Source organism: Saccostrea cucullata, unplaced genomic scaffold (genome assembly GCF_032062105.1).
Source record: "Saccostrea cucullata isolate Sc308-1 unplaced genomic scaffold, CSIRO_AGI_Scuc_v1 ctg1102, whole genome shotgun sequence".
Lineage (NCBI taxonomy): Eukaryota > Metazoa > Mollusca > Bivalvia > Ostreida > Ostreidae > Saccostrea > Saccostrea cuccullata.
Genome location: NW_026929005.1, coordinates 342,501 through 353,921, shown reverse-complemented (window position 1 = coordinate 353,921; position 11,421 = coordinate 342,501). Strand labels below are relative to the sequence as shown.

The 11,421-nt window shown below is 31.9% G+C and overlaps 1 protein-coding gene across 3 annotated transcripts in view; it reads right to left on the bottom strand.

Moving 5' to 3' along the window:
* Positions 1-1,307: 1,307 nt before the first annotated feature.
* Positions 1,308-11,421, bottom strand: part of LOC134279556 (uncharacterized) — a 77,291-nt gene continuing 67,177 nt past the window's right edge. Inside the window, exons 3-6 of one of the 3 annotated variants that reach the window (XM_062761961.1) lie at positions 9,960-10,058; positions 7,843-7,875; positions 1,867-2,070; positions 1,308-1,724 (exon numbers count right to left, since the gene is read on the bottom strand). In XM_062761961.1, the coding sequence (XP_062617945.1) occupies positions 1,513-1,724; positions 1,867-2,070; positions 7,843-7,875; positions 9,960-10,058 (548 nt within the window). In that variant the 3' untranslated portion in view covers positions 1,308-1,512. Of the gene's footprint in view, positions 1,725-1,866; positions 2,095-7,842; positions 7,876-9,959; positions 10,059-11,421 lie in introns of all 3 variants that reach the window. The other 2 variants (XM_062761960.1, XM_062761962.1) reach the window with 2 other exon arrangements.

Genomic DNA, 11,421 nt, shown 5'->3' with positions numbered 1-11,421 from the left:
TTGGTTTTTGGTAATTTGATGACATTGTATAATTACGAGCAGCGTTTTTTCCCTTGTAATCCACGTTTAAAGCACAAAAAACGAATAATGAGACCAGCCTAAGAGAATAACTCTAAATGGCTAACGATACTTGTACCTTCAAAACTTGTCATATTCGACTATTTCCGTTTAAACGGAAATAACACAACTTAACGTCCATTGATGAAGTAATAAGATAGTTTTCATTATTTGTAAAATACAATTTCCCGAAAATTATATAAACTTTTTTGAAATTTTATAAGAATGACCTTTTCAAAGTATTTTTTATATGAAAATAATATGGCTATGCTTTAAACATGATACATTTATTTGTAACAATTACAACTTTACAAATTGTTTAAATATGCACCGTTTTTAAATTCCAACGTTTTTCTTGAAACGAGCATAAAATTATTCCGTAATAATGTTAAAACGCCACGTAAATGGTCACTAAAGGCCTTGAAAGTTTTTAAGCATGGATCTGCCATTCATTATATTTCCCAATCAGTATTTCTGTTCGCTGAATGGCAGAGTCTAATCCACAAGGGTATTATTAAAGTCCAAATGCATTTTTGTGGCTACTTTCCACTGCAAACATGTTAAGAATTGAATAGGATACCTTCTGAGTCCTCAGTTACGTATTTTCTAAACTGTACTTTGAAACACACGTACATGTAGTATAACCTACTTTGTACAATTCTAATGCAGATCAGTTTAATTTTCATTTGCCAGTATTTTAAAAGATAAGTTTTCACTAAACTGTTTTTTACTTTAAAGAAACACACGTACATGTAGTATAACCTATAACAATTGTATTTCCAATTCTAATGCAGATATATGTCACACATCTAAATGGGCAGTTTAATTTTCATTTGCCAGACATTGATTCCTAAATAAAAAAAATTTGAAACTTTTATGTTTTCACACAGGTCTAAACAATATTAATTAAGAATAATTAGAGGGTATAAATAAAATTATAATGTAAAGATGAAAGACAGTCTTGAAAACATTTTTTAAAGAATTATTTCAATTTAAAGCACATTGCCATGCTTAAAAAATAATACACGTACATGTATAATGACTCGTATTTATCGGAAATCCACGATTATAACAATTGTCATTTCCAATGGAAAAATTCTGAATTTTAAATATATGCTGATTAAAACGATATATAAAATGTATATGTAGCTATTTATCTATATTTGATATATTGTATATATAAATGTATATTCATCTTTTTAAAAAATCTGTTAAGTTTTGAATTTCAAAAGAAGTCTTTATTGACTTAATATACTTTTATCTGATATATATACACTTGCATTGCAAAAAAAAAAAATGTTTCTCTATATATAAATATTTTCGAAAGTAGAAGTATATATATTTTTTTACAGTTCATAAGCAGTTTTGAATAAATGAAATTGAACAGTTCAAATAGTTTTTAAAAATAAAGTATAAGTGTCTGTAAAGGATATAATGAGAATGGTTTTAGATAGTCTAGGGCAATTGATTTGGTTTTCTGATGAGAAACTTCTTAATCTCCTTTGCGGCTTCCTTGTTAATCTCACATGGATATGCCACATTGTTCCAAATTAAGACATTTACTACTGCAGTTATTCTGTGATCGTTAATGTTTTCCAAAGATGCAATTCTTGTTGGTTTGCTTTTTTCTGGACAACTTTGCATTACCACTAACATCACAGAGTTTCCTGACAAAAACAAACATTTATTTTACCAAAATATTTGAGAATCTAAATAGAATAAAAATTTATTTCAGAGAAAAATAATTATGCAAGATTACCTACTTTTACAATATATATCTATCTTTGCCAATATCTATCTGTTCCTTACCTGAAATTTCAAGATCTTTTAGGGTTGCTTGGACGTCGTCGGATACTCTTGACATTGTAAAGCTTGTAATTAGTAAAGGACATCTAGTTTCAAAATTTTGATCTTTGTTGTGCCAAGAAAGATCCAGGTCTTTCAGGAATGAATCCTTGAACGAGCTAAAATATTGTCGACATACAGGCGATGTTTCAATGCAGTCAAATGACCCTGTAACAGATGTTGACTGGTAACCTGATTAAGGAAATATTAGTGTTCAATCTCTTTAATGTTGGTATTTTATTATACGAAACAGAAATTCGTTGAACGCAAAATGATTTTATCAAATTTTGAAACAATTTTAAAATATGAAAAAAAATAGTGCAACCAAATGACGAATGAGAACAAGCACCTAATCTTAAACAAAACTTACAGACAATGTCCGTTTCACTAAACAGGAGGAATTTTAACCAACAGAAAATACGGAAGTCCGAGATGCAGAACGATTTAGAAGAGGGAACTAAAATCCATATGAAATAATGAAATAAAATTCGAACAAACTCGCTAATGATCTGTGTCGCCGGTGCGAGCGTCTTCTCTAGAGTCGCAAAGTAAGGAGTTTATCCTTAGGTCACAGGTTCGATCCCACTTTGGGACATAGATTACGCTCCTTCGTAAAATGTCTCGTGTCGCAGTAGTTGTTGACACGAAGAAGATCCCTCCCTGCTTTATGACCCTCAGTGACGAGAATAGAACAAAGAGCGATATATTGTGTCTCCATTGGCCCCTTAAAACGAATATCTTAATTTTATTTTATATGTAGCTTTCATTTGTAGACCTATATATATATGCGACATTTAAAGGTCATTTTCATTTTGATCAAAATGCCGTTATTTTAGAAATATGACATCATAAAAATAACGTTTTCCCGCCATTTAAGCATATTTGTATAAAATATGCTTATTTTCATGCAGTTTTTCTTCATGTAATATAGAGCACGGCCTAGAACAAGCTTTGTATTTTTACTAATTTGTATCTATCGATGTATCTATCTAATCTCTTCTTCAAAATAAATATCAATTGAACATACATGTATCTGAATGTCATTCTACATGTAAAATGTTGATTTTTTGAGGGCCAAAATTGGCACTTATCATATATACTTCTGTGCAGCTCCCCACGAGCATTTACATGAAGTTGCATCTCCTGATGAGTGAAAAATTCTCGAGAGCTACAGAGATATTAAACAATAAAACAATCAGTCAATCAATAAACTGTCAATCGGAAAATCTTATTCACTGTGCCATCTGTTCGACGTGTTAAGAGTAGTAAAGAAGAAGGTATGGTTTTAGCTTTAGTGTGCCCTAGAAAGGTAATGTCATCAAAAAGGTTTGAAACTGGCTTAATTATCAGTTAATTAAATGACTATAATAAATCAAGAAAGAAAATGGTACGACCAATTACCATTCTGCACATAAGAGGTCATAAATGTGATGCATTTTTCAATTTTTAAAACAAAAAGCCTAAAAATGCAACATTTTTCTGCATGGAATTCCAATGATTCAGAAGTTTTCATCTTTTACACCAGTTTCATTTTTTAGAAAATCACAGGGCAAGATTTGTATGGAAACCATGCCTTGTTCTTTGACAAGAGAAAATAAAACCCATGTTCGTATACACCATATAACAAATAAAAAGTCCTTGTAGTGATGTTCCTGAATATAAAACGAATCTGAATCTGAAAATGAATCTGAATCGGTGGGATTCCTATCCCGATTTAAATTCTGAGAAAAACAGTAGAAAAAGAATATTTCCAAATCACGCAATTAACAAGAGGCCCATGGGCCTTATAGGTCATCTGAGCACCATGCAACAACTTTTCAACGATTGAATTTGGTTCATGGTTTAAACTAGACATCATAGCATTCACAATTTTGAAAGAGGCACCATTGCTAATCATAAACTATAAACTTAGCATATTTAGTTTGGTTACTAAGACTAGGGAAAAAATGCATTTCGACTAATCACTAATATTCAGCAAAATTCAGTAGTGCAACTACCACACATGAACCCCTGACTCTTGGTCCACACATTTCACAATTTTGGAAAAGGCATCCTTGTTTATCAAAAATGTTTGATTAATACAAAGGAGAAGATTTCAATCAATTAATGCATTTTCAGTCTATAAGCAGAGCCTCCCCCCCCATACTCAATGGTATCCCTGATCCATTGGCCTTAAAATTCACAATTCAGGAAGAATGACCCTTGCTCATCATAGCTATATAGGTATTTTATCTGCTAAATATATAGACTATTGAAGATTGCACTAATTTTAGTCGTTTTGGCCCCACCCCTCAGGCCCCAGTGGGGCAGGGACCATGAAATTCACAATGTTTGTTTCCCTTCATGAAAGATGCTTTATGCCAAATTTGGTGAGAATATTTGAGTGTTTGCAGCGAAGAAGCTAAAATGTTCAAATGTTAACACACGACGCGCGACGAACGACGCACGACGACGGACAAAAACGGATACCAATAGGTTACCTGAGTTTACTCAGATGACCTAAAAATGGCACGTACATGTAATAATAAGGGAAGCAAGAGGCCCTTGGGCCACATCGCTCACCTAAGTAACTTGGGTGATGCAGTTCTTATCAGATTCTCCCTCTTGCTATACCTATCATGCCCCAACTACCACTTCCGTTTTATGATTTTAACAATATAATATCTACGCTACCCAAGGATGCTTCCATATAATTTCAGCTTTCCTGGCCCAGTGGTTCTTGAGAAGGAGATTTTTAAGTATTTGTTCTATATATTTCTATGTAAAACTTGGATTCCCTATTGTGGCCCTGCCCTTCCCCGTGGGTCATGATTTTAACAATTTAATATCTACACTACCCCGGAATGCTTCCACATAAGTTTAAGCTTTCCTGGCCCAGTGGTTCTTGAAAAGAAGATTTTTAAAGATTTGTTCTATATATTTCTATGTAAAACTTGGATTCCCTTTTGTGGCCCCGCCCTTTCCCCGTGGGTCATGATTTTACAATTTAATATCTACACTACACAAGGATGCCTCCACATAAGTTATAGAATTCCTGGCCCAGCGGTTCTTGAGAAGAAGATTTTTAAAGATTTGTTCTATTTATTTCTATGTAAAATTTGGATTATTTCCTGTGGCCCCGCCGTACCCCCGATGTTCATGATTTTAACAATTTGATATTTACACTACCCCAGGATGATGTTTCTACATAAGTTTCAGCTTTCCTGACCCAGTGGTTCTTGAGAGGAAGATTTTTTAGTGACCCAACCCTATTTGCGTTTTTTCTTGATTATATCCACTTGTAAAGGGACTTGGCCCTTCATTTTAACAGTTTAAACTCTCCTTAACCAATGATGCTTTGTACCAAGTTTTGTTAAAATTGGCCCATTGGTTCTTGAGAAGAAGTCAAAAATGTGAAAAGTTTACAGACGGACGGACAGACAGATAGACGGACGGACGGACGACGGACAAAATGTGATCAGAAAAGCTCACTTGAGCCTTCGGCTCAGGTGAGCTAATAAAAATGGATGGTGTTATATTTTTGTCACCAATAGATTGTAATTATTATAAATTGGACAAGTCCACTTCTATAGACTGAATAACAGATCAAGTACCCTTTCAAATCACAGGAAAACCTGCCCGTGAATTATCACTGTTGAAATTTCCATTACCTTACATTAATTGTTCCTCGCAAGAATCGTGTTCTTGGTCTTATTTTGTGTTGATGTATTCATACGAGTCATCTTATATATAAGAAGTAATTGAAAATTATGTCAGAAAATTTCTAATTTAAACAACCCTATGGCCGTGCACCTTCTTGCAGGCCAAATTTGTGTCCAAAGTATTCGGTCATTGATATTGATATCAACAAGTTTATAGTTTAAACGCTTCCATTCAATAATTTCTCGAAAAATCTCCTTGATTGACGTAACTTATTACAATGTGTAGTAAAATAGCTTTTAAGCAAAGTGTTTATCCTGCCCTCTTCTGTCTTTATTGAACAATTTAACTCATTTCTCACTAGTTACGATGATTTAATTAGTTATAAATACAATGCTACTGAACAGGCAGGTTTTGTATGTATTGATAAGATACTTATTACTAGTTTAGGTATGTAATATATATTATCTGTAGAATGCGACTTATATAACAGTATCACTATTGGGGCAATTGAAAAAAAACATCTTAACGAGGCTTAAACTCTGCAAAGTTTGTTTATTAAGGACAAACTGTAATTTTAATCGGATTATAATTTGAAGTATATACTAGTTATGCAAAAATCAATAGAAAGTGCGGAGGACTGGACTGTCTCCCACGTCTCCCTCCGCTCTAACAGACCTGATATCATAAATATACAATTAATTTCGACGTCTTAAAATGAGAAGCTGATCAGTATCAAGCGACTGTCAAAGTAGCCCCCCCCCCCGTCTTTTATGAGTCATTAAATTGTATGATATAAAACAAACAAATATGAATTTTAAACCTCCCTGCTTTGGAAAACACGTACCCATCGTATTTTGAACGACGATAATATCAGAACCCATACAAATGGATAGGTTAATCAAACCTGCACAATCAATATTTATTTTTTTATTATTTATCATTATTATGTCCCCTAAATATTCCAATGCCACTTTTTGTAAAATGTTTACATCAATATGTTGTATTTCACACTAGAGATATTTCTGAATTAGACTGGCTTGCCTTTCTGATTCTCGATATATATCCTTTCATGTTTTATAAAGTTCTTATGAAAACGAAAATCTGCGTTCGAAAAAGCAGACTACTTCAATTTTTACTCTTCCTAAACCAATTGAAAGCTTTATTTTATAATATGTTCTACTTGTGACCGTTGGGGTGAGCACAGTTGCACCATCAAAAGCACTTGAAAAATTTATCAGCCACTTCATCAAGCTCGCTGTTGATAATAATGGTCGCCCTAGCGGTGCAGTGGAAAAAGCCGTTCCTCTAAAGTCGCGAAGTATGGTCCGTATTATACCTTAAATTCTGGAAATTTTTGCTGAAGATAATTTTTTTTAGCAAATTAATTAGCGAGTTAATTACATTCGCAAACATATTTTTCTTAAAAATAAATCACCAATAAGAAAATGTAAACAAAGCAGTGGTCATTCGCAAAATTTTGAAACGTAAAAATTAATCAACAGCATTTTGACCCGAATTTGCAAAATAAAATCGACGTAAAAATTTCCAGATTTACGGTATATTTCGTCTTAGGATTGAAATCCACTGTAGGATAACTTTATAGCGAAGCAGAGAGCTCTATCTGTCAATGATATGTTTTGTATGGAGGAAATACGAGTTTAAATCTACAACTTGTTGAAATAAAACAAAAGTAATTTACTTCCATTATTTACTGGTATTGATTCATATACTTGCTTTATTAATTCAATTTTATACACTGGAAATTTAAAGCTTTGTTCTGAATCTAAGATGTAATGTTCAAACGTTACTTGGTATTTGGAGTTTTGGGTAATTACGAAAGATAACTCTTGAAAGTTGACTTTTCATGCTATTTTTTTTTAAATTGGAATTTTCATTCTTTATTCAATTTGTGACATGCAAATCATTTAAATACATTTCTTGTCTCTTCAGAGATCAATTTCGCATATTTTAGGCACAGATTAAAAAGAAAATGAAATTAATTGCTTTTTGGAGAAAATATGTTTTCTAAAAAAATTAATATTAATATTATGAGGTATTTTCATTTTGCGTACTTATCTAAAGAATATGTTTCTCATGAAAATCTAGATTTTTTTAATGACATAGAATTTAAAAAGGAAAAAAAGAGGAGACAAAACATAATTTTTAAAGTAATTCTTGGTCTTTGTAAAAATGCTATCCACGATAAAAAGATATACGGAAAAATATATTTTAAAAACCTTCATAAATTTCATAGAAAGTTGAAATCATGTAAAGTGTTCACATATTCAGTGCGCCTACCTATAAGTCGTTGAGTAGAACCACCACGAAAACCTGTAATTAAAGGGTAAATAAAAAAGTCTGTATAAAACACCAAAAGTGATCTTCACTCTTGAATCACATGAAATATCTTTAGAAATTACAATTAAAGTAGTCTGATCCTCAGTTTTATAAAATTAGCAGATAAATAATCAAAAATACTCATAAAAGTATCGATGAATCCACAAAGTTATGTAAAGACGACGGTTCACTTTATGCATAAAATGGCCCTGTAGATATATCAATTCATTGATCTACACTTGATTGAGAACAGGCTCAATGAAATTGCAATTTTCTTGAAATTTTAGGTAATAGGGTATGATTTAGTACTTTCAGTGGAGAAAAATATTATGAGCGCACTCTTTGATCTAAAAAATAAAACACGTCTTTTAATCCTAAAAAAAAGTTTTATCATTTACTAGTTGCAAATTTTAGATCAGAGCTTGCGCTATATAGTAAATATCGAAAAAAAAAATTTCAAAAATTGGCCGCTTTTTTTTTTTTTTACTTTTTCAGAATATGAGGAAATCGACGCATTTTGTGAGGTCATAATGCATTGACTAGCAGGAAAATTAGGTCATATTTCATAGATACGCAGTCACCAAATCAATGCATTGTTAACTAAAAAATATGTAGTTTCAATTTTTCACAGGGCCAAATAAGACAAAAATTAGCCTTGTCCTTAAAGTTAAAGATTTTAAGCCAATCAAATAATATAGGGAAAATTGTCAAATCTCCAATATTTTTGCAGAAAAAACGAATTGGAATATCAGCAATGTATTTTCTAATTGCAAATTGATCAACAAAAATATTGTAGGTTAAAAAATGATAGGTATCCAGAAATTGTCATGATTTTTATACTTATTTGGTACTTTTTGTCTTGTTTCCGTCTTGTATTCTAAAATACATAGTGTTTAAGACTTTTTCTATCATTACAAGACACCACAAATCACTTCTAATTTCATATCATGCTAAAAAGCTTTGTTACAACGCACTTTGAAAAGTTTCCCAAATTTAACGCACTTTAAAAAAAATTTCAAAGTGCGTTAAATTTGGGACCAAGCTAACGCACTTTGAAAAAAAAACAACTCAAAGTGCGTTAATATCGACCATATTAACGCACTTTGAAAAAATGTTAAGCTTGTTCAATGTTCTCACAAATAATCGGTTTGATAAATATTTGACCCTGGTTGGATAGTTTTTTATTATGAAGTCACTTCAGAACATGAGATATTGAATATTTAAATATCTTAGGTTTTGACAAATGTTTTAAAAAGGAAATTGTTTTTTTTAGAAAAATAGAGAGATAATTGTTTAACATCATTATTTTGTTTCTGTTTAAAAATTCTAGTATGTAATAGGTAGATGTAAGGGGTGGGGGGGGGGGGGTGGGGGGGGGCTAAAAGTGAACGACTTAAAGCATTGAATTTATCTTAAGAAAAAGGGGTCAATTTGATTTTTCAAAACTATGAAAGTTCTTTCTCTCTCATACGTTTAACTGCATGTACTTACATTTATTTGGACTGATAGATCTTCTATCCGTCTTATCCTCTTCTGAACAGGAGTTAATCGATGCATAAATGTTTTGAAAGATAAATTACAAATATAATCTTTCCATTACTAAAATCTGAATCCAGACTGTTTTTTGTTTTTACATATTTTTTTCAAAGTGCGATAAGTGTCTCCATGATAAACATATTGATGTTAATTCTTAACGCACTTTGAAAAAAAAAATTCAAATTGCGTTGAGTTGGTCCCAAATTTAACACACTTTGAAATTTTTTTTCAAAGTGCGTAATTTTTCCAAAGTGCACTGCCATAAAGCTTCGGAATCTAATTAATGCTGGAATCAAGAAATTTCTTATTTTCTCTACAACTGTATGAATTCTTTTCCTTTTATAGGGTGCAAATATCAAATTTTATAATACCTTTTCTAAGACTTCCAAAAACCTTGAATCTTCCAAAGATGAATAATATGAAAATTGATGCATGAAAAAATTCATTTTCAAGCTTTATTTTTATGCATTTCAAATTGAATATTAAAGTTTGTAGTTATCCTTCCTGGCTGAGGATCAGATATCCTTAAGATAAGAACATACCTGAAAATCCGCGATTCTTGAAACAGCAGAAACATACAAAGATAATGACAGCAATAACTGATATTGGTGCCAAAATGGCTGCCACTATCACACAGGTATCTATAAAAGTAATTGATATGAGACATGTTTAAGGATGACGTTTACTCAGATGACCAAAATTTCAACTTATAAGAATAAATATGAAAACCATGTGTTGTACATGGTTGAAGTATGTTGTGCAGTTACCAACTTTCATATAATTAGACCAACGACCTACTTTTTCCGTCAGTGACACTTTGAAAGATTTTTGGCTAATTATTTCTTTATGAACAAAACACAGCAATTAACAAACCCCTAGGATACAGTCCCTGAAACGTTCTACTTTCCCACCTGAACAGTGAACGAACGCTGAACGAACGGTGAACGAACGCAGAGCAAACGGTGAGTGAACGATGTGCGAACGCTGCGGGCAACTTGGTGAACGATGTGTGAACGGTGAGTGAACGCAGAACGCGAACGGAGCGCGAACGCGAGCGCAAAGTGAACGGTGGATGAACGGTGAACCCAACATGAACGATTTATTCGGAATGGATCCGATCTTTTCCTTGCATTGAAATTATTCTGTTATTCTATAATTCTATTTTATAAATAAATATAAATAAACAATAAATACATAAATAAATAAATAAATAAATAAATAAATAAATAAAAAATACAATTTCTTTTGCACATACCTATGGTTAAATCGATATTTCAATAACATGATTTTAATTGCCGTAAAACATGTGTATTAGTTACCGAACGCGTGTAGTTAAAATATAAATTAATCTACTTGTACAGTAAATATGCTTATTCTTTTAACCAATAAAATAATGTAGACTTTAGAAAATCACTTCTTATATAGAATGTATTAATTACATTAATTGTACAGGTTGAAACAACAAAACATGTATTTCCGTGCCGATGCGATTCTGAATAAAATAACGGATTTTTTTCTTTGAAATTCACAATTGTCTGTTGACGTATTGCATAAAAACACTCGTATTTTAAAACTCTATTGCAAAATATTCTATATTTATACAGGGGCGTAGCAACAGGGGGGGGGGCAACTTATAACTTATACTATACTATAGGAAATGTTAATTGAAAGCCTGGTTGTCACTCACCCCCACTTTTTCCATTTCTAATGTTTCTTTGTCTCTTACAAACATGTAAATACACGCCTATTATGACGTCACGTAGTGCTATATGTACGTCATAATCTTCTTCTCTTTATTTTGAGTGTTTCATGCAAAGATGCATTATGTATAAAAAAATAAGAATTTTAGTTAAGTGAAGGTAAAAATGTTGCAAGAACCTATCTAAGAGGAAAAAATGTTTATTTTTTACTTTTAGTATGACATATTTGAAACTTAGTATATGTATATTGAAATACACAACAATAGAAATCGGCGTAGTCGGGATTCTTTATGCAAATGAGAAT